This window comes from Cyanistes caeruleus, chromosome Z, assembly GCF_971803275.1.
Source record: "Cyanistes caeruleus chromosome Z, bCyaCae1.hap1.1, whole genome shotgun sequence".
Lineage (NCBI taxonomy): Eukaryota > Metazoa > Chordata > Aves > Passeriformes > Paridae > Cyanistes > Cyanistes caeruleus.
The window spans coordinates 57,112,369-57,137,445 of record NC_141732.1 but is presented as its reverse complement, the minus strand read 5'-3'; the positions used below and the strand labels follow the sequence as shown (position 1 = coordinate 57,137,445).

Genomic DNA, 25,077 nt, shown 5'->3' with positions numbered 1-25,077 from the left:
TAACAATGAGACTTAAGTGAAATCACCTGTTGGCACAGCTACCCAAACTGATCAGCTTGCTCTTCCAAAGGTCAAAAGGTCAAAGATGAGCTGGGAGCTCCTTTTTCTTGGAAAGAAAGGAGAAGTGACAACTGTTCTATCCTCTCCATTAAAGAAAGAAAACAAAATAAAACAAAAACCAAAAACAGCAACCCAAAAAACTCAAACCTAAACAAAACCAACAACAAACCCCAAAACAACCAAAACAAAATCGCTTCTTTTTTTCCTCAGGAACACAACTTGCACGTCTCAGAAATCCACTCCAGGACCTGTGGATCTGTGGATCCATCCTGAGAGAAATCACAAAGATGAAAACTCATTTCTGGAAATGTTTGATAAAAATTTTTCAGTTTTTCAGAAATACTGTCCATGTGAAAATCAGTGAGTCCACAACAATCATTCACACAAATTTCATTCAGTTATTAGTAGGGGTTTTTTTTCTGTTTCCTCTGGCATCCTTATATTTATATGCCTAATATGCTTAATTTTGATTAGTTTCCTGTACCTCAGTTGTGAGATTTACAACCTGCAGCGCTTGTAGCATGGAGATCAATTTAATTCCATCATGAAGCATTTTGCTGCCATATTTCCCCTCCTTGGGCTAATGAGATTAGTTTTATTTTAAATATTTAGTGCAAACAAAGGTTATGTAGATCTAGACCTCTACATTATCAGTTCATTTTGAAAAGCATCATATTTTCTTGCTCTACATTTCTGTATGCTACTCACTTTCCTTATAGTGACATTCACCTTACAATAAAATTTACACCAGCAGGTGTGCTGATACTTTTGTTTTATTATTAATGAAACAGTACTCAGTTTTGGAGCATTATTTAATTAATAACACACATTCTTTTGTACACAGATATTATTTTAATTGAAACATTGTAATGACAAAAGGAATAACTGCTTCTGCTTATCCTCATATCCAAATTAGATAAATTAATAAATTAATAGGAGAAGATCAGTAGCTGCAGAGATTGTGACAGGTAATAGATTACTTGCTAGGATGAGGAACTTTTTTCACAGCTGCATTTTCTGATAAGGCAGCAGTACATTGTCATCATCACTCTACTTTTAAAATGCCATCATGCCAGTAACTTTATTCTTTAAAAAAATTATCTCCTCCCAGATGCTAGCATAATTTCTATTTATTCCATAACAGATTTATCAGAACAAAAATTTGATCAGACTTATTCCATTTCTTCCTTGGAAAAATTTATAAACTGGATACCAATAGTCACTATTTCATCAAACAGCAGCACACAGCCATTTCATACAGATATTACTTGGCTAGATAAATCGACAGTGCATTATAAAAAAAACACTAATGCACCATTTCCTTGCTATTTCCAGCACAACTAGTCAATCAACATTCAAATTTAACAATATGTAACTGTAAATATCAACCAATACATGATATATTTCTTCCCATATTAACAACATTTGACAAGATGGTAGCTACCAATATGCAATATATAGAGCGCAGACATTAACATAAACTCAGTTAATCCCAGGTAATGACATGAAGCTGTTGACAGATTCCCTAGGTGCTATCATTGAACATACTATTTTCACATTATCTTTTCCTTTGATCCAAAAATTCCCTCTGGCACTAGCAAGAAAATCCTAACAGACAAGCTTTGGATGAAACACACCTAGTTAAGCTGTCCTAGCCACCCTAATTCCTGTTTTATCCCACTGCAGCTGTGGGAGGTTCCTTCAGATTTTTCTGCTCTCAGATTTAGATGCTAAATTCAATGCACTCTTTGTCCAGCTCTGAATTGACCCTGTCATGTTAGAAATTGCTGTGACTTTGCAATTTGAAATGCACTTCCATGGCGGTCCTGAGAATCAGAATGATTATAAATGCTGCATATGCTTGAACAGTGCAAAGCACTGTGCAATGAGCTAGGATTAATTAAATTTCAAAGCCAAAAGATATATTTCACTAAAGCTTTAAGTTGCCCAGGCAGTCATCTATATTAATCATCTCATTTCAAATCAAAACTGTTCATTTTGGCTACATGTTTTATTGCCTGAATATTCATTTCTTATTCAACTAGTCCTGCTTCTGACCCTAAACAGAGCACAGCCCATGAATATCACTAACTTTTAATTAGTGCTGAATTAAAACAAGAATTCCAAAGTATAAAAGCCTACATTAATAACAGATGCATCCAATGCAATAAACAAAAACAGGTGATACTAAGAATTAATTAACAAAACAGCAATCTCAGTGGTTTCTGTTCAATATTTAAGCCAATCATTGGTTATCTCTTCAATGTTCAATCAGCCATTAAGTCTCTTTTCTGTAACTATATCCCAGTGCAGAAGAAAACTTCTTTCCTCACAAATGGGAGAAAATACCTTCTTTTTTGTTTTTCCATCCATACAATGGCTGTTACCACCATTGTTCCAATGAACAAGAAGGGTGGGAGAAGAAAAGTTACATTGAAAAAAACAATCAAAAAACCCCCAAACCCAAACAAAATTAAAGAAAAAGCCCTAGAACCTAACCAAACCTTTTGCTTTCAGAAGCAGACATTAAATTAGGCTGAACTTGTTCAGAAACACATTATCAAAATTAATAAGGTTCTGAAACACACATATTTCCCTGTGTCTGACAAGTTGCCTGTGTACCTCACCTAACACAGAGCAGTATGAGAGTGAAACAAAAATCTTCTGTCCCACATTTTCTTTCTGCTTTCCAATTTAGAGCCAATGAAACAAATTAAAAAATACAGTGTCAGAATTAAGAATAATGGATCAGAATAATCTTCTGTTTGCTGCCAATACACCTGCAGGTGCTGGTGAAGCAAAACAGGCTTTTTAATTATGTATTTACCATAGTACCAGGAGGCACTGTTATAATGTCTAAATGGAAAATGTTTTAGATGACTGCATCTATCAGTTTATAATATCCATTTAACATGACTTGCTAGTGGCAACTTCAGAACCAACCTTGAAAATTGCCCTGAATTCTAATGGATTAGGAAAATACTTGTTCTCTGTGGAAATGAGCAGGTCTGACAAACATCAGACAAAAGCAATATGGAGCACAATAGAGTCTCATATCACATGGATTATATTCATCCATACTTCCTCAAACTGATATAAGATGCTCCACTTCTCACCAGTATAAAACAAATAATTTCAGTCCAGATAGACTAACATGAAGATATTTGCAAATAGCCACCTTTGCCAATCACTGAAAATGCAGACCTTCTTTAACATACTATAGTGTAAAGCCAATTTCACTGTACACCATTTTCTTAATTTTTCTACTTTATAGCGGTCCCCCAACTTTCTGCAATCCCCTCAGAAAGCTATATAAAAACACTTTTCTGCCTGTTAAACAGGTTTCTGTGAGTATTTGAAAACACTTTGTCCCTTACATGTTCATCCTGAGTAAAGTTTATTTGTTAAGCAAGAATAACTTGACAAATGTAACGTGTTATCAAAACCTCTTGGTTTCTTTCCCTGTAGCTGGAGCAGCCTGGTAGATGTAACAAGTCATTGGCTTAGTAGACCAGGGAACAACATTATCTATTTAGCAGTATGGAAATGCCTGTCTAGCAGTGTGAGTAGTAAGTAAAGTTGATCTGAGTGTAAAATCTGAGATTACCTAGTAAAAAAAAATTATCTGCAGAACTTCCCTAAGTTACCCATAGTTCTGCTCACATAATAACTCTGTGAGTAACTCCTCCCAGACTTCTGTGGCCTATTAGTAGGATGTGGAACTACAAAATCTTACATTTATATTGTTCCCTTATATCAAGACTTTTCATAGGACTGACAAAGCATTAAAAAAAATGAAAGATTGTTCTGGCAGTGCCTCTGTATTATTCCTTAATGTAAGTATTTATTGTATAATATTTTTTAACCACCTCTTTGATTCTGCACCAGCTATGAAAGCAGTGATACTCCATACATTTGAAACAATCCTAAACTGATAGCTCAAACAAGTGAAACAAGTGTGTACAGTGAGAATTGATGCACCTACCACTAGGAAAAAATTACATCTGCAGATGAGCAGATTAAAAAGTTATTTTTGTTCCATATTTTTCAGAACTGACACTCCCTTAAACAAGCCAAAGGTCTGGAACAAGAAGCTATCTCAAATGGTTGCTATCATAGCATACAATTTTCTTTCAATTCTTCAACATACTGATAGGGTAAGATAAAAAGACAAGTCAAGCTTTGACAGGCATAAAAATCCTTGATTGATTAAATTCAAGGATTAAATGCATAGGAAGATGTTTACTCATCTGTGTCAACCAAGCCACTAATTAATGCTTGGTCCATGTCTTAAGGAAGTTCATCAACGCTGTCTCTGTGAAAATATTTCTTCTTCTTGACAAGGAACTCATACATTCTCCATTTAATAGCTCGGAATTTGATGCAAGATGCAAAATTCAAAGCTACACAAAAACCGTGAAAGCTTGCAGTTTATACTAAACTCTGCTGCAGAATTAACCAAAGAGAGACTCGGAAGACAGTGCACCATCATATTTTAAATGCTCAGTTTGGCTAAAATCTGTTTGACACAGTGATATAAACAGTGATGTATTGTCAACCAGGGATCCCATGATAGTTGAGAGAGGGGGGAAAAAGTGAAGGCGACAGCTAAATTAAATGTGTGAAATCAACATGGCCCTCAGGCTTTTCCTTTGGGAAGCATTTCCTTCTTTTGGCCGCTTTTGCAGAACTATAAATTTTAGTGACATAAATGGTAAAATTACTGATCTGTGATGGGATAGGTAGAGCCAGAAAATAACCTGTCATGAGCAAAAAAAGCACCCCAAAGATTTTAGATTATTTTAGACAAACTCAATCTCTGATTATTATTTAGATTATTTTAGACTCTCAATCTCTGAGACAGATTTGAGGAAAACTAAAGAAATAATTATTTAACTTTAATTTTCTATGCAAATAAATGGTACAAAAGGCTGGAGAGTAGCGCCTTGGAAAGGGATAAGGAAGCTGAACATGAGCCAGCAGTGTCCTGGCAGCCAGGAGGGCCACCCGTGTCCTGGGGACATCAGGCACAGCATCAGCCAGGCAAGGGAGGGGATTGTCCTGCTCTGCTCTGAGCTGGGGCAGCCTCAGCTCCAGTGCTGGAGACAGCTCTGGTTGCCGCAGTCAAAAAAAATAAAAATAAAAAAATACATTACTCTAGTAGAAAGTGTCCAAAGCAGGCAATGAAGATGATAAAGGGTCTTGAGGGGAAGTTTTATGAGAAGTGGCTGAGGTCATTTGGTTTGTTCAGCTGGAATGAGTCTGAGGGGAGACCTCATTGCAGTCTACATCTTCCTCACAAGGGCAATGATCTGTCTGGTGACAAGTGACATGACCTGAGGAGGTGGCATGAAGATGTTCCAGAGCAGATTTAGGTTGGATACCAGGAAAATGTTCCTCCCCCACAGGGTGGTTGGGCATGGGGAGAGGCTCCCCAGAACAGTGTTCACAGCATCAAGCCTGACAGAGTTAAAGAGGCATTTGGACAATGCACTCAGGCTCAAGGTGTGATTTTGGGGGATATTCTAAGCAGGACGATGGATTGGACCCAATGATCCTTATGGGTCCTTGCAGTAAAGCTGCATGCAGAAACAACCAGAAAGAGGAAAAACATTTGAAATGGGTCTGTCCACCCTCTTAATACTGGCTTCAATAAGGTGGTTTGGTAACAGCATGGTACTCAGAAACAGAGGGCAGCTATGACCCACCTTAGACAGTGGCTTACAGTGGGAGCCTGCACCAGCTCAGAGGACTGAGAACACTGTATTTCCTTCAGGGTTCAAATCTGTGCTCCCAGCTCCTGTCTTGTGACAGTCCATGATGTTTCATGTGATGCAGGTTTACTCCAGGTCATAACAGACAAAATCACATTGCATATTCCCTCCACTGTCCCCTTTTTCGCCTCAGAAAACAAAACCAGACATAACCACCATTTTCACTGGACCCTATATTGTAACAGCTTAGAAATCATAAGGATCTGTCTCTTAGTTTTGCTCCCTCAAAAAACTGTGTTTCGAAGACAAGTGGAAAAAGAACTACAGTAGGAGGACTTTAATAATGTCATTTGCAAGGGAGCTGAACTGTACCAAAGGTGAACAGCATGCATGATGGCATTTGTATTTCTGGCATCTCCTTTTGAAGGAGTAAGACATTAATTCTACAGACCAATTTTCACCTTGTTCTGGAATATTTAGAATGCATTTCAATGACTACAGCTCTATTTCTATTGCTGCTAAAGATTTATTACTACTATTAACTAAAAGTGCAACAGACTCTCACTGTTATTTCAATGAGATTCCTCACAAGCAAATGTCTGATATGGCTCCAGTAAGTACTCTCTATCTAGATGCTTTTATTGTGAATATATACCAGATAATACATAAGTGCCTAACTGTTTTTGATATCTGTGCTCTCTTGAATAAAATGGGTACCTTGGCCAAGTGTCCACATTAAAAAATTAGATATTAATCTCTTTCCCTATCCCAGAAGTATAAATAATTTTAAAAAATCTTCAACATGGTTTCCATAATTAAAAAAAGGATTTTCACCTGTAATTTTCAAGGGCCTAAGAGTACATCTGCTAGGTGAACATACAGTAAAAAAGAGAGTAACAGAGCCTGGGTTTCCTTTATTTTATGTCACTTGTGGTGTATTGTGTCATAATAAATGCAGTACCATACTCATAACCAGCATAACCAGAAGACACTCACCTTCTCCCGCTGTATTTTATGCAATAACGTGAAATAAATCTCTTCCATCTCTAATGACCTGACTAATATTTAACAAAAAAAGACAATAATGTTATACACAAATAACTACTTAAAGCAGCAGAAGGCGTTTTACTTGCTGTGGTGTAAGAACAGTTCTGTGACAATCTATTAAAATTCAAGCCTCTTAACCGGTAAATAATCCCACTAGGCATGTATATGCATGAATATTTAAAAAATACTCCCGTCAAACTCAGAATGTGCAGCCCTTTATTCACCAACATTTTGTCACATGCTTCCAGGTTTCTGCTAGATCTTAGGAGGAGAAAAAAATAATTAAGTTATATGATTTTGCCTAAATTAATTTAGACACTAGTCTGTGTTTGAAACAGCAAGCCTATGTACAATCCATGAGTTCTAATCCTCCTTTCTTTTAAAAGTTTACTGAAGTGTAAAAGCTGCATATGTGTTTTTGTCATAGGTAGGTGGAAGTATCATACATTTCCAAACAATCAGAAAAAAATTTGGTTGGGAGGGACTTTTGAAGAGCTTTATTTTGACGTCTGCTAAAACACAGTTGCCTTCAGAGCAAGATTACTTTGCTTCAAGCCTTCAGTCAGCTTCTGAAAATCTCCCAGATATCCCACAGCTTCTCTATGCAGCATCCCCAGCTGCTGACCACCTCAGTCTGAGCTTTCTTCATTGTACCAGATGATTCCAAATTTCTGATCTTTGTTCTCCTCTGAGAAAAATTTTAATCCACCTTTGCTATAGTTTCTCTCAGTTTTGTTGCCAAAGAGTACAGGGAGATTCACTTCTTTCCTTCACACTAAACAAGACTGGGCCCTTTTGCTTCTTATATGCTGTGTATTCCACTCCTCTTGTCACTTTATTGGACCTCTGCTAAAATTCCCTGAATTTGTTTATTTCTCCTCTTCAGGTGACTCCACAACAGGACAGAGAATCCAGCATGTGGGCTCACTGTGTTGAGAATAGAAAATAATCACTCCTGTCTTTTTGCTGGTCATTTTTGCCAACACAGCTGCAAGGCACTTCTGTCCTAGGAGAACTCGCTTCCTACTAAAAACCACAGATCCTCCTGCAGAGCTGTTTGCTGCCCAGCATTTTGGTGACTAGCCTCTACCAGTGAGTGGGGTTATTCTGTTCCAATGGAAGGACTTGTATTCATCACTGATGAGTTTCAAGGAAGGTATTTGTTAAATATAAAGTTTTTGAAAATTATCATTGTAAAACCAGAATCAAATTAAATAGCAAGGATCTGGCAAGCCAGTACTTCTTTAAACTAAGAAGTGGAAAAATTCAGAGATCATTAGCAGATCTTAGCAGAGATTATAAGCATATTGCATCAGCTACCAAACCTCTGGAGGGCACTTCTTCCCCTGTAAAGAGAAAGAACTGTATGGATTAGAATTACACTGGTTATGTTTGGTAGGTTTTTAGACAGAGTAGACAAGGGAAGCACTGTTATTAAAGCAGCTAATGTGCAAATTAGTGATCAATGCAGAATTGGTAGGCTGATGTCCCAGACTGAGATCTACCTCTGCCCAAAAGACAGTTATGTCAATGATATTCTTCTTTCTACAAATACTGCACAATATTTGATTAATCAATTGAGAAAATAATAGAAAAGAAAAAGATCAAAATGTGAGGTTTCAAAAAATTGTTTTATTTCCAAGGTAAGCTGTTTGTTGCTATTCATATTCACAGTACCAGCATTATCAGTCCAGTGATTTACAGTACTTGAATTTTTTAGATGGAAGAAAATGCCTGTAGGCTGACTTACCAGCTAAGAATGTATTCTACATAAACAAATTATTTCTAGGTTTGTAACTGTACTGTCCATGAACCTGTATCAAAGTCTTGACTAACCCATAGATTAACACAATGGTAAAACAGAACAGAGGAGAAGATTGTTCTCCCTCAAGAGTTCGTTCAGTCTACACTTAATACAAAGGATTATATAGGAATTCAAAACAGACCATGGAGACTATTAGAAATCATTGAGGAGCAATTGACCTCTGTAAAGAATATCAATCAGTGAATAAGAGTGCCTAATGGTTCGCATGCAAAAAATAAAAATAAAATATTTTAAAATAATCACTAAATTCTGAGATGTGCAGATTTTTTCTGCTATTGAGGTGGATGGGCCTCTGAGCAACCTGATTTAGTTAAAGCTGTCCCTGCATATTGCAAGAGGGCTTGGATTGCATGACCTTTTAAAGGTCCTTTCCAATTCAAACTATTCTATGATTCCATGATAAAGTACAAATAAAGGATGGAAGTGTCTGTCTGAAAAAGGTGCAGCTGATGCCTCGTGACCAGCTGAGCAGGAGTCATGTATACACTGCTAACAGTGGTGACAGCAGTGCAGCTGGTCCTGCACACACAAGGGAGAGCCCTTACAGGTCCTGTGGGAGAAGCAGTGACAGGATGGTCAGGAGCATGGCATCCTGAACAGATATAGCTGGGAAAGACTAGCTTTGCCCAGATTAGGAAAAACAATGTTCCAGTATTTTGGAGACAGAGATGCTGAGGAAAGAAAAGGCCATCATAAAAAAACATTACGTTACATTAAGGAAAAAAAACCAAAAGAACCCATAAAAAATAACAACAAAAAAACCAACAAAAACAAACAAACAAAAATCCCGACAAAAACGCTCCCAAAAATGAACAAAAAATGAACAAAACAAATACCAAAAAGCAAGCACAAAACAAAAAAAACAACACCACAATAAAACTTAAGACCAATCTGAATGCATTGACCAATATGACTGCAAAGACACAGAAAAACTGGGTAGAAAAGCATACCCAAATCAGAGCCCAGGGAATTAACCTAAAATCAGTCTTTCTAACTGATAAAACCAAAGAGATAAGATGCAATCAGGAAAAGAGTTGAAATAACATCTTTAGGCCTGAGCCTAGAACCTGTCTCATGAAGGTACAGTCTTGCCTCATCGATGCCAGAACCAAGAGGCCAGGGTGAGCCCACTTATATGCAGGAGTTAACGAAGTTAACGAAGCCAAGTTCTATATACAGCAGCATATATTTATATATATATACACACTTCTCTCTCATGCTTAGTGACAAACCACTATAATCTTGGATAATTTATGCCCTTTCCTTAAGAAGACCACTTACTTGAGATGAAAATATATTGGCTTATTATTTAATTCAAAAGACGCCTTGAAGCTGGTTCATGACATCAGCACACTCATTATGTGACTTTATAGGCTCTGAGACATTGGTGGTGATCAATAAAAAGTAATCTCAGTAATCATTCAAGGGCCAATATGGAAGGATTTGGGGAAATTTTTCTTGTGAAAGTGAATTTTTTAAAAAATAAAAAATGCCACAAGAAGGCTCAATAAATATCATCACATGCTTTTAATTAGCTCAAGTTCCCTAGTAAACTGTCATGGCATGATATATGAGAAATCAGTATTTACAACAAAATCAATGAATGCTATTTCAAAGACAAATTAAAATGTTATTATTGTGTATCTTGACAGTCTAGAAAATTGCCTGACAAATAAGTAAGTATTGTGTATGTGTACTGATTTTACCTTTTAACTCTTTGCATTAGTCCTGTGACTTTAGTATTCTAACAACATTAGAATCCTCTGGATTATGGAATTCCAATCATAAAAAAAGAATTATGCCTGTCTGGAAGACCTCGTTTAGGTTGTAATTATAAGTTGAAATCACAAGTGCAAAGTAATTGAAATTCATGGCTGTGAGGGCCCAGCTATGACAATATAAAAATGCTTTCACTCAGCATTCACTGCTACAATGAATATTTTCTATCAGTGGAATTAAGGTTATGCTGTCTACAAGCAGTATATCTGCTCTGTTTATAAGCCATACTTACATTGGTGTACTGGTGACTTGCAGCTTATGATATATTTCTAGTAACAATGGGCAAGAAATACATTTTATTTAGTGAAATTCTTGATTAAATAGTCATATGTTACAATGCCTTCAATACACGCTGGGAAAGAAACTGCTGATTTCCATTCTTTCCTGCTTTTGTATGTTCATCTTTTAGTACATAATTATTAGTTTGTTAATGCCACAACAGAGAGGCTAGTTTTATATTATTGTAAAAGGAAGATACATTACAATTTCTATATTTTGGGAATGAGAATATATTATTTGCAGAACTGAGTTTTCCAGAGCCAACAAGCATCATTTTTGCACACACACACACACACACACACACACACACACACACAAACACACACACACACACATACACACACACACACACACACACACACACACACACACTTGTAACTATGAGGTAACAGCTTCCATACTGAATTTAGATAAACTTTTACAGAGTTATTCCAGTACATCTGAAGACAGCATCATAAGAACTCTAATGACAGGGAGATCCTCAGCCTTCTTGACGTGGGTCAGACCCCAACAGGTGGATATGAGTACTCATGGCCCCTACGACTGTGTGGAAAATACTCCCCATTCCCAATTCCAAACACCTCCATAATGCTTAATGCAGTTGTTTAGAAATAATATTATTTGTAGAAAATACAATTTAATATGAATCATGGAGATTTGGGAATTACCCTTATAATTCATCATCCTGAAGAACAAAGACAACTTTGATTATTTCATTTGTTGAAAAGGGTGCAAGGGGTAAAACAAGCAGATTTATCAGTAATTTAAAAATGGGGGTGAGATATTTTCTTTTCTGAGAGTATAAAAATTATAAAAATTGCAAAAATTATAAAAAGTGAGGTGTAGATTTTAATGATATCACCAACTGCCAAGGACTAGATGAGAAAAGTCATGTCAAAAAAGCAAGCTGGGCATTCGCTACTTTTCTAAGATGCATTGTATGACATTGTCTGCACTGACTCATTGACATTCATCTAGTGACACAGGTTTGAATTGTTTTTGCTTCTCGTCTTTCTTTAAGAAGTAGACTTGAAAGCTCACAGGTCCAAGCATGACACATACAATATTGGCATTTCATGTAAACAAGCAGTACAAAACAGATTATATGCATTCAGCCTCTTTAACCATTAAAACTTTTGTAATTCATTTCCATCCACTTTAAGTTTAATCCCTGCACTGTATATATAAACAAAGTAGTTCTAATAACAAATGATTAAATGGCAAAGAATAACACAAGGAACACAGTCACCCGAGAACTCCTCACCTGTTTCCACTTATGCTCCTGTCACATGGAGGGAGGCTTAGAGCTATAACTGGGGGGGAGACTGCAGTCCACAGTATTGAAACCCACAGAGCCAAACTGCTGGTATCAATATGTCAGGAAACTGAGCAAAGCTAAAATGAGATCTGTTGCTATATAACCATGTGCTGCAAAGAAGGAGGATACAGCAGAACATCTGCTAGAAAACAAAGGATTCTAAATTTCTTATAAGAAGTCCTCCTTTTGTGTGATAGAATTCAGGCCCAAGCCACTCATCTATACATATACATTCAATTTCCTGCTCTGTCACAATTTCCCAGGCTCCTGCCTACGCTCTTCCTTGGGGAACCATTTCTAGAACTTTTCTCCACAGCCCAGCCCTTGAGAGCCTTGTTTTACCTGCTGTGTCCAGGCATGTCCAGGGAAGAAAGCATGGGCCTGATTGCAGCACTGCTGCTCTCACCAAACCACAGAAGTCTGTCTCAGACTGCCTGTTCCCACACCACAGGAGGAAACAGGCAAGGTGATGAGACACAGCTCATCCCCATCAACAGAATGGACACAGAAAACACATCCCAGACTCTTGCTCATTCTTCTGTCACCCTGACCCTAAGTAAACAGTACTCTTTTTGGATGGCTAGAGAACAGTCATTGCTAAAATGAGACTACAGAGACAAAAAGAGGGAAAGGCTATAATAGATAGCATTTTCACTGTATTTTTTTTTAATTTTCCAGACTGAATTTCAGCTCATCATTGCAAAGGTTCATATGTGAAAGTGTTGCCATACAGCTGTATCATCTGCTCTTTATTACACCTATATCATTTCAGCAGGACTCAAATTCTCCATCTGTTTCCTGGTTTTGTGGTTTTGCTTTTTCTGAGATTAGTTAATTTGGACATCTACTCTTGTATATAAGAACAAAATCTATCTCTCTCTTTGTTATGTTTTACAGCGCAGTTTTTCTTTTTAGTGATTTATTTATTGGCTAAGAAAATAGTAATCTAAAAAACAAAATTGCAAAATAAAATTATGAATACAGTTAATTTTAATTTAAATAATTTTATTTATATTCAAGATGAACCTATTTTTATATAAGCTTTTGTGTTGACAAATACATATTTAGTGTTACTATATTTAGTGTAAGCAAAACTTTTAATAGCAAAAAGACAGAATGAAGACTTTACTTACCAAGCCATCCCGATCCAGAATTGGGTATACACATATCTGTTTCAGCGCTGGGCAACACAAATCCAACCACAAACACTTCAACCCCATCAGCCATTAGGGCCATTCCTAACACAAAGAAGAGGGCCCACTGGAAACGACCATGGCCACATTCTTGTATTATCAATTCATATTGCTGTGCTAGCTCTTCTTCATCAGCTTTCCTCTCTGTTTCCAGTTCATGACGATCCTTGTATTCATCACGCATGGACTGACCTAAGGCCACCATGTCATCCTTACCCTGCCCCATGCTGGGGATTCCCTGATACTCCCCTTCATAAATTTCATCATCTTCATCATGTCCTTCAGTTGCTTCACTTGATCCTTCATCATCATTAGCTTCTACACCATAATTTCCTCCTTGGCCATAGTAATCATCATCATCTTCCTCATCCTGGAATCTATTGTAGGACCTCTGTGTGTAGCCATCCTGGGCTTTGTCAACAGCTTTATTCACTTTTTTCACTGCTTGCCTCTTCACCTCTTTGGCAATATCTTTGGCCCCTTTCACTAGTGAAGTCCTGTCTTTGTATGTGTCCTCCATTCTGTATCAAAGGACTGCTGTTGAGCTGCAAAGGCACCTGCCAAATATTGTTTGGAATGTCTATTGTGTGTTGGACATCAGTGGAGAAATCCCGGGGATAAGTGAAGTTGTAATATTCAACCTGTAAAATACAAGAGAAAAAACTTACACTTCACTGTTTTTAGATGCCCTTTCACACTGATAAAGACTCATCCCAAACTTTATTTAAGCAATGGACATTAGAATGCAGGGTTTTGAATATAAAAGCATGTATTTTCTTCAGAGATACAAATACCACAGGTTATAAGGAAAACATGCTGAAGATAAATTGAATATCTCTATCAATCTTCAGAATTCAATTTTTTACTCTCTAGTGTTGGATACCAGGTTTTATTCGGAAAGAAACCAAACAATTCCATGCATCATACATCATATTCACTCTGCAGTGTCCTTTTCCATTTCAACTCCCTGTCTTGTAAGAAAGGGTTACAAATACTAACCTTTATGACTGCTAAACCAGTGGGTTACCATGAAATATCTCTCTAGCCTTCTATTTAACACAAATCTTACAGGAAGTTAGTATTCCTCCAATCTATCAGTGTCTCAAAGCTGGCAGAATTTGGCCAGTGCATTCACAGTGCATTCACACCAAGTCTTAGCAATATGAAATCCCACCCTAAAAAATTCAGTGTGGGGAGCTGTGTGGGCAGAAGTTCTGGCACTTTCACACTTTGGAGATTCCCAATACCTAAGTCATGGGCAGACACACTCCTTTCCCTGTCTTTATTCCTTTCCCTATCCATCCTCACAGTAGGAACAGAGTGGAGCAGCTGTATGTTATCAGCTAATGCATCTCCAAGTGCTCCCACTAACCAAGCTGCATGAAAGCACCCAGATATTTTGCCTCAGTTCATCTCCCTGCTCCCCTGCTGTATCTTTCCATCTTGTGCAATCCCAAGGTCAAAATGCAGACACAATGAGCCAAGAGCAGTTTGCTCGTTGGACTCCAGACTAACCATCCCTTTCCTCTCCGCGCAGTTTTCCGTGAAGCATGTCTGCAAGACAATTTGCTCACCACACATCTGCACTATCTCTAGGGGCGGCAGAAAGAAATGGCAGCAGCATGCAAGCAAGCAGAAGGAAGAAATGCAGGATCATTCTTTGGCAACAGTTTGTAGCTAGAACAGCTAAAACCAATTAGAAAATTGCACCATTACTCATGTGTCTGAAGTTAAGGGAGTGTGTGTGTGTGTGTGTGTGTGTGTGTGTGTCTGTGTCTGTGTGTGTGTGTGTGTGTGTGTGTGTGTGTGTCTGTGTCTGTGTGTGTGTGTGTGTGTGTGTGTGTGTGTGTGTGTGTGTGTGTGTGTGTGTGTGTGTGAACCTGGACACTGCAACAGACTGTAGAAGCCTCCCCTCTGGGAGAAAGCAGGCTACCATTTTTTAGCAGTGTTTCTAAGAAAACACTGCCTGCTTCCAGCTTGGGGAAAAGATTATTTTTAACCGTGATCATTTTAATGATCTATTTTACAACATTAGCTGAGAAAAACTGCAGTAACACAGCTAAGGAGGCAGTGAGATATGATGCAGGAGTAAAAACAGATGGAAATTTCTGAAGTTAATCTTATTACCCTTTCTAAGGCAGTGTGAACTGCCCTCAGAGCTTTATGGGAGAAGACCAATGAATGGCTTTAATAAGTTGTCCTTTATTAATTCTGTTGCATATATTGTCTCCAGAACTATACTCTAGACATGAGTTTTATAGCTGATAGTATTTTGAGGGATAGGAAAAACTACAGACTGTATTAGATAAACTAAAGATGTAATGTACTTCTGATACAAGAAAATGAAGCCTATAATCACACAGACATGACTTTAGAAGCCAAAATATATTTCCCTAGCTTTTTAATAATAGAATTTCACCTACAGTAAAAAATGTCTTTATTTTTAATATCTTCCTCTAGAATAATTTCATAGACTTTGAATGTTTCTCAAAGAAATCAGATGTGATGGCACTATTCAACTATTAATGGGAACTGAAGCATTTACTGAAAGAGAAATGCAGCCTTAAAAAAGCCCTGATGTAATATTTATGACTGCAAACCGTAGACTGACTTTAGGTACATGATGATCCTCTTAAGTAGGTCATCCTGGTGAATCTTTTATGCCAAGGCAGTTTCTCTAATTACAGCTTTTCAGTTTTCAAGGTGCACCATAGAAGTTATCCTTTGTGCACTGGATTAGATATCTGATCCCTACCTACGTGTGGCTACAGTATCTTCTAGCTGTTAGTGAACATGCAATGCATCAAAACATCCACTGGATCTGCTGAAGCCTCCTACAAATACTTTCAAGAACTTATTGAACTCCTAAAAGGTACTTTTCTGAGTGTTAATGAATACAGTGTGTTCCTAGATTTCAGATAATTTTACAGTGCCCATGCAAACCATAGAACTCTGAATTCCTCTAATTCTTAGACTGATATCTGTTTATTTTTGTTTTTCTGTTGTCAAATTATCTATTACTACTGCATGTGTACTTCTACATGTGTACTACTACAGGTATTACTATTACATGTATATATATACATATATACACACACACACACATATATATACCCCAAAGAAAGTAAGAGTTTAGCAATATCAAATGAACAAAGAGTCTGAGAGCTAGCACTCATAAAACCATACTTTACTATTCCATAGTACACCTACCCTGTGAGTTCAACAGACCCAAAAAAGACAAGTTTGCGAAAGTAACTGAACTTATGCTGCAGTTTGTAATAAAACAGGTACATCAACAAGGAATTTCACCCTTTCAAACTTATTAAGAGCATAGCTCTGCCATCAAAAAACATGCAGATAGAGTAAAATTTCTGTTTGGGCAGAAATCAGAAATGTCTCTCTATCTTGGTTAAGATTCCAAGCAAAATGCTTAATATGAACACTGTTTTTTCTAAACAGCTTTTCCTTCTCAGTGAACTGAAATCTGTGCCTTAAGGTGATAAGTACAAAGAGGAATAATTTACAGCCCATGCATGATAGCTTCCCACCCTTTCAATTATGTTGGACTGATTACTACAAGTAAGTAACTGGAAAGTCTGAAAGAGTAAGGATTAATGGCTACATGAGCAGCATAAAGCAGAAAAAGTGATGATAGTCTAGCTATATACTCTTCTTTGTACCAACCAATTAATCCAACATGCTTGCTGATTTTCACTAAACCAAACACCACATTCCTATTCAATCCCTTCAATTAAAACAAACAAAAAAAAAATTTCAGGAGACTAGGTTTTCTGCCAGAAATGGAAATACTCCTTTAGGAAACACCTACAAAAACATTTTGTAAAAACACTCAAAGATGCTTACACGAAAATCAAATTGTTTTCTTGCTCTAATATTTCTTCTTTTCCATTCTGTTACATTCACAAATTTCAGTATATTTAGCATTCTGTATAGATTGTGCTACATCTATCCTAAAATAAAGGTTGAAGATTGCAAACTGTATCAGTGAAATCCCATAAAGATATAAATCTATGACAAGTCAGAAAACTCATTCACACAAAGACTTAGATCTTTGTTTAACATAAGCTGTGAGAAGACTCACTGGGTACTCCAAAAAGTGAAATTAACTATATTCATATAAGATAATAAAGTCTTCAGAACATATCTGGAAGTCACACTCAAATGTGCATTTCATGTACTCTTGGTAATTTCATATACATCTTTTCTGCCTTTCTCTTGAATCTATAATGCCCTCTCAAAGGGAAAAAAATAGTAAAACTCATTTCTAACCAAAGATGTAGTCTTTTTAAAAGCATATTTTTATTGACATTTTGATTCTACTTTTCTTACTTTTTTTTTTTTTATTATCAAAGATAATATGGATCCAGGAGGCTTGTGTTTTCCAAGTTTATCTGTTGTTAGAAATTAGTCATCATGCGAAAATATAATCTTTGGTTAGATCATAACTATTTCCAATTTTACTACCTTGTCAAAGGATTTTATATCCCAGATTGAATATAGGCACTTGGACAATGTCAGTTCAGAAACAGAAGATCCTATTGTCTTGCAAGTGTTCTCAGCAATTAAGAACATAAAACAACCCACTCTTGAATTCACTGGGATACCTACAAACTTCTTCCTCATTTCTTCATGTGCAAAGCCTTTTGTTTATTTTTACAGCATTGTATTTACTTCTGTATGACCTAATAAAGACTAGATTACCCAATAAAGGGCATTTATTTATAGAGGTATTCATTTATTTAAAATAAATAAGAGCTGGAATCAAAGCTGGTGTGAAGCAGATTCATTTTGGGTAATGTTAGCGGATTAAAAGCTAAGTTTCTATATTTTAAGCAAATTCTCTTTCTCTCATGTTGAGAGTCACACACGCAGGCGGCACTCTTCTAGCTCAAGCTGCAGTAGACAGAACTGTGTACAATACTGCAGGGCTGCAGTGCCACCGCTAGTGGCAGTCCCCAACACTCTCCCTGTTTGGAGGGTATTTTCACCACTCGTCACTGCATGCTCTCTGCACACACAACACACAAGGTGAGCACGGGAATTCATTTATCTAGTACACGTCAATGATCCTGAGCTCAGCAGGAACAGGGTCTTCATGGTACACTGCAATCTCTTTTTTCCCATTTCATTACTTTCCTTCCTCATTAAACCAGAAGAGATAACTGTTTCTGTGCCATATGCTCTACCTGCCCAGTTCCTCTTAAACTATTTAACTAATTTACCTAATTAGAACAGAATAAGTAGAATTGCTTTTAGCTTGTTTTCACTTGAAATTTGATAAACTTTATCAGAAAAAAAGAATATATTTGCCTGAAAGCAGAATGTATGTGGGCATCCATCTTCAACAAAAAATACTACCTTTAACTGCCCTGTAGAGCCCTAAAGTATCACCAAAAACAAATAACTAATAATTCTTTCCTTACAATGCTTTTGATCACAGGCCTAGTTCTTCCCCACTCACAGCTGGATATATAATCAATGAAACCAGGATCTGCAAAACTCTCCTTTAAGCAGCACAAACTGGAAATCTGTATGATGAAATCAGTATGATGAAATCATCAATATGATGAAATTGGACCACCTTAAACAATGAAATCACAAATCTGAGACAAAATCTATAAACTCTGTCCAGTGAAAATCAGGAATAATCTGTGATAAAATTTCAATAATATTGTAAAAACGAATTCTCCAAAAAGACTGGGTGGAAAATTATAGCTACAAAGTTAGGAGGCAGGACATTCTTTACTCTATACTTCCACTGTATTAGTCCTCCATGAATTACTTCTGTGCTCCAAATATCTTTCAAAGGATATCCTGAGGAAGGTATGATGATGGTAAGTTTTATGAGCACCACCATCCTAACGTTGACATAGCCATGTCTGTTTCAGCTCACTCTTATTAGAGACACTCAGTCTTCTAAACCCCTTTGATCCACAGTTCCACCTAAGGTCAGTCTGCAATGAAGATTCATCTATTCTCCCCCCTCTCTTATTAAGCCTTTTTCATGCTTTCTTTTGACCTACAAGAAAGGTTCAATACTGACAGCAAGAGAATTATTGAAGGTAATATAGATATTACCTACTCTCTGGCTGTAATAACAACATCTAATTCCTTAGAATTAGACTCAGTTCAATGCACCCCTAACAGGCTAGACAGTGTTACAAAACTGAAATAGCCATATCACTAATTAAATTACAGCAACAGAACTGTAAAGACCCTGGAGTGGTCGTTTCCTTGATTTTTTATTTAATCAAGAGCTTGCTTTCCTGGGAAAAGGTGACTGAACAAGTGGATATGGTTTGAGATGTCTTTTTGTCTTTCCCACAGTTAACAGAGAATATGCACAGAAGACTTTGCTAGTCCACTGGTTTTAGGGGTTTTTTGTGGGGTTTTTTTGTGTGGTTTTTTTTGTTTTGATTTTTTAAATCTAATGCTTGATAGTTGTTTTGCCTTACTGTACATAAATACTAGAATTTTGATTTCTTTTGTCAGTTTTGCAATCAACCTGATCAGTATTGGGCTACTTCAAGTATTTTCAAGTACTTTCTACATGTTTTTGCCTGGCAAACACTAAATAAAAATCATTCTCATTAAAGACAAAGCAGGATCATTAAAATGTTCTTCCAACACTGTGGTTAGAATTTGTTCTTTGAACACTATACTAGGCTTTCTGTGGACTTCTTCATTGAAGAAGTGCTCCCTTCCAGTCATTCTGATATTTACTCAAAGCATATATTATGTCCAGGATCTGTGTTGAGTGGTGGTAAATACAAATAGAATGCATCAATTTGCTCAACAAGAATTGACAAAAACCAAATATCATCCAGCCTGAGTGACATAAACTAAGTCTCATCAGTAAAAGTTAATGAGATTTCATACTGTACCCGTATTACCTGAATGACAACCCAAATCTTAGGAAAGTTGAAATTTCATTATTTTTAAGAATTTCTTTTTAACTAAACATATTCAAACATATCTCTGCACTTTTAAGGCTGCTTTAAAAGTAGAAAAAGAATTGTAAAAGGAAATTATTCCCTCTGAAGCTATGGACTATTTCCGTTCTCATACCTACTTCTGAAAATTCACTTTCATCATCAGTGCTTCCAATATATTTTGTACTTTTCAGTTGTCAGAATCACAGTGGAAAGCATCATCCTGCATTTCGGTAATGAGGGAACAGCACAAAGCAGTTGGACAAGCAAGTTTTCATTGCTCAGTTTTAGCAACAATAAACCAAACAACCCTCTACCAAAAGCACACCAACTAGCAGTTTCTGTCTTGTATCTGCCATTGTCATGTTTGCTGCTGTACAGAAAGCAGACAAGTCTTCTCTGAAAGTAAAGGCCCACGAGCAGTTATGAATCATCAGAGATCAAAAGAAGGCAGAAAAAAACTCCACTCACAAGGAAGAAGAGGGAAATGTGGGGATATATATATATATATATATATATATATATATATATATATATTTTATAAAAACATATTCTAAAAGCACCAAGATTGAAGCTCTAAGGACAATAGCCTTCTATTGGAAAGATAATGAGACAAAGGACTCCTATTCTGGAAGTAAAATAAGAAAGTGATGCTCTGTGGAAATTCTCCAGGGAATAAAATCTGCAAATGCAACAGGACAAGCCTCAGCCACTGAAGCAGCCAATTCTGAAATTGCTTTGCACAAATCTGTGGTGTGCAGGTACTTTGAAACAGCAACTGTACAAATACTAGACTGACAGATGCCACAGAATAGTTCTGGACCTTAGGGAAAACATGGGAAGGTTGAAGGGCAGCTTGTAGGGCAAGTTGTATTTACAGACAAGCTGGAATTACGTATCTTTCCTTTCTTCCTGAAATAAAAGAGACAAGCATTCTTTATATTTTAGGAATAAATACAGGGTCACAGTCTCAGATCCCACTGGGAAAAACTTTCTGAAAACATTTAGCTTTTCATTCTCCTTTCTGCTGGGGCACATCATTCCTGTGCCTGCAGAATGAGAGTCTAAAGACTCTTCTCAGTTCTGCCAATTCTATTTTTATCTGATGGTGGTCTATCCTGGCCTCCACATGGGGAGTTGGATGCTGTGCTCAATAAACCTGGTAAGAGAGTAGTGGTTGCTCAGCATAGTGTTAAAAAGTACTTGAACATCCTGTTTTCTCATCCTTACTCCCAGTCACTTTGCAATTCACTCAAAGCACATACTATTTTTGCTTTATCTTTAACATTTGTTGTTTTTTTATTATTGTAACAGGATATGAAAATTTGGGGGGAAAAAAACATTTTTCTTTAGAATTCTTAGGTCTCATTCCCTTTGCTACATTTTTAGGATGATGGTTGCTGAACTTTACGCTTCAATTTTATTTTTCTGTTTCGCAAGCTTGACACTAGACTGATACTAGATCTGAGCATCTCAAGCATTCATTGACCTGCTCCTCTTTTAGTGTAAGATTGCCTTTCTTGAGCAAACAGACAAACTATATATAATGCTTTTTATGACTGAAAGTCTATTTCCTCACTGACCCTCAGACAAAATCTTTATCAAAATATGTTGTGAAGATAGATAAATACTAAAACCAACAATAACATAATAAGCTTTTCTGGTGAGGGACTGCTTCAACTATGGAATCTGAGAAGAAACTGAGCATACATCAATTTGAACAAAAAAACAATGGGAAAACCAGTAGTTATAGGTGAGAATTAAAACTAAATGAAGACATAAAAATAGTCTAGCTTAAAAAAACCCCAAATCATACAGGTAAAGCTATGTTTAACTCTTAACATACACATGTAGTTAATATATGAGGCATACATATGCTTACACAGAAAGAAATCACAGAATCACAGAAATGGGTCAGACTGTCAGTCATCTTGTTCAATCTCCATGCTTAAGCTGGGCCATCCCAGAACACATGCCACAGAATTGCATCCAGATGGTTCTGGAATATGTCCTGTGAGGGAGACTCCACACCCTCTGTGGTCAATCTGTTCCAGTGCTCAGTCACCCACACAGTAATGAAGCTCTTCCTCATGTTCAGGTGGAATTTCTTGTGCAACAGCATCTGCTCACTGCTTCCTGTCCTGTTGTGTGGCAGTGCTGAGAAGAGCCTGGTCCATCCTCTTAATACCACTCCTTCATATAGATCCCCTCTCAGTCCTCTCCAGGCTGAAGAAGCCCAGTTCCATCAATAAGTGGAAGATCACTTGGACCATCTCATAAGATCCAGTCACCTCATCACCTTTGTAGCCCTCCAGTGAAGTTGCTCCAGGAGCTCTATGTCTCTCATGTTCTGAGGAGCTCAGAACTGGACACAGCACTCCCAGGTGAGGCCTCACTAGGACTGAGTACAAGGGCAGGATTCCCTCCCTCAATCTGCTGGCAATGCTCTTCCTAATGCCCCCACAAGGTCCCACTGTCCTTCTTGGCCACCAGGACCCGCTGCTGGCTCATGGACACCTTGTTGTCCACCAGGACCCCCAGGTCCTTCTCTGCAGAGCTGCACCCCAGCAGGTCAGCCCAAGGTACCTGGGGTTGTTCCTCCCCAGGTGCAGGACCCTGCATTTGCCTTTGCTGAATATCAGATGGTTCTTCTCTGCCCGTCTGTCCAAACTGCTGAGGTCCTTCTGAAGGGCTGCACAGCACCCCCAGAGTTCAATACATTCCACTTATTTCAAGGACAGCTCCACCACAGTCTCCCTAGTCTGTCCTTCCTAAGCAGCACGTAGCCCTTCATGAGAACATTCCAGTCATGTGAGCTGTCCCACCATGTCTCCTTTAACACAGGAAGATCAAAGCTCTGCTACTGCTTACAGACCTCTAATTGCTCCTGCTTGTTTTCCATACTACACTGCTGCCGACTAACCCCAGCCAGCAGCCAAGCCTCACACAGCTGCTCACTCCCCTGCTGACAGGGCTGGGAAGAGAATCAGAAGAGTAAAAACTGGAGAACTTTTGTGTTGAGATAAGGACAGTTTAATGAGGAAAGAGAAGGCCACAACACAAGCAAAACAAAAGAAGGAATTCATTCACTTCTTCCATGGGCAGGCAGGTGTTCAGACATCTCAAAGAGAGCAGGGCCCCTTGCCATGTAAGTTACTGGGGAAGACAAATGCCACCAATTCCAAATGTTCTGTCCACTCCTTCTTCTTCTCCTGACTTTTTATGCTGAGCAAGATGCCATGTGGTCTGTTGGGGTCAGCTGCCCTGTGTCTTCTCCCAGCTTAGTAACAAATCATAAGAAACAGCTGACTCTGGAGAAGAAAATCACAAGTTCATTCAAACTATGAATATCTGTGCTTAGTGGGTGTATTGGTCTTGTGTGGCAAGGTTTTTGTAGCAGGATGGCTACAGGGTTGACTTCTGTGAGAAGCTTCCAGCAGCTTGTGTCCAGCAGAGTTAGCATGGCTGGGATAATGCATTTAAGAAGGGAGAAAAAAGAAAACTGCAGCTGGAGAACAGTGGAGTGAGAAGCTGTGAGTGGAACAGCTCTGCAAACACCAAAGTCAGAGGAGAAGGAAGGACAGGAAGGACAGGCACTGGAGCTGAGATCCCCCTGCAGCCCATGGTGCAGACTGTGGGGACGCAGCTGTGCCCCTGCAGCCCATGGAGGAGCAGAGATCCATCTGCAGCCCACTGAGGAGCCCACGCTGGAGCAGGTGGATGTCACTGAAGGAAACTGTGATCACATGGAGAGAACCAAAGCTGGAGGAGTCTCCTAGCACGACCTATGGCCAGGAGATAAAATGATAAAAGAAGCCAACACTGTAGAAGATTTACAGCATAATTTGTGACCCCACAGGACAATGGTGCTGGAGCATTCTGTGAAGAACTGCAGCCTATGGGAAGGACTCATGTTAAAGAAGCTAATGGGGAACTGTCTCCCATGGGAGGAACCCAACACTGAAGCAGGGGAAGAGTTTGAGGAGCTCTCCCCCTGAGAAGGAAAGAGTGGCAGAGACAACACTGGCTGAAACTGCCAGTCTTCATCCCTGTGCAAGGGGGAATGATTTAGATAAAACTGGGAATGAAGTTAAGTCTGTGAAGGGTGGGGTGAAAGGAGGTGGTTCACTACTTAATTTCTAATTTTTATAATCTGATTTTATTTGCAATAAAGTAAGATTCTCAAGTCAAGTCTGTTTTGTCTGTGATAGTAGTTGGTCAGTGGTGTCTCCTTATCCTTATCTCACACATGAGATTTTCACTACGTATTCTCTCCCCAATCCAGCTGAGGAGGGACAGCAGTTTAGTGGGCATCTGGCATTCATGCAGGGCCAAAACACCAGAGTGGCATAGCTTGGTCTGTTTGGACTTTGTTATCCCACTAGTGTCAGGAAGCAATGAAGGAAATGAACAAACAAAGCATTCTCTGATAACTATTTCAATAAAAACATTCATTATTGCCATATCTCATAAATGTGGCTACAGCAAAATGGAAATTTAAGATGGGGAACATATTCTTTGAAATAAATTAATATTTACATAGTTTAAATTTCAGTCACTTCATTAAATCTGCACACATGGCCCTAAGGATTTAGGTGAATAACAAGCAGAACACATTCCACCATGACAGCTGGGTCACTTTAGGAGGAATGCTCTCCACTGGCTGAAGGGAATATTTCCCGTGTGTGGCCACACCAACTACCACATCGAACTTCATGCACCTCACCATCACCACAGTCTGAAGAGGATCACTGGAGTGGTTAGAGGCCAGGATGCATCATGCACAAGCAGAGTATGTTTTTTTTTGCCCAGTCTTCAGAGGAGAACTCTTAAGGAGAAATCTGTTCATCGTCTCCCATCATCTAATGAGGGATTAAAAATGCAATGAGGATGGGCTCTTTTCAGAGGC

The 25,077-nt window shown here is 38.1% G+C and overlaps 1 protein-coding gene across 1 annotated transcript in view; it reads right to left on the bottom strand.

Moving 5' to 3' along the window:
• SV2C (synaptic vesicle glycoprotein 2C) overlaps nt 1–25,077 on the bottom strand; it is a 108,950-nt gene that overhangs the window by 65,183 nt on the left and 18,690 nt on the right. Inside the window, exon 2 of the mRNA XM_023943653.2 lies at nt 13,156–13,856. Within this exon, the coding sequence (XP_023799421.1) occupies nt 13,156–13,735 (580 nt within the window). The 5' untranslated portion in view covers nt 13,736–13,856. The remainder of the gene's footprint in view (nt 1–13,155; nt 13,857–25,077) is intronic.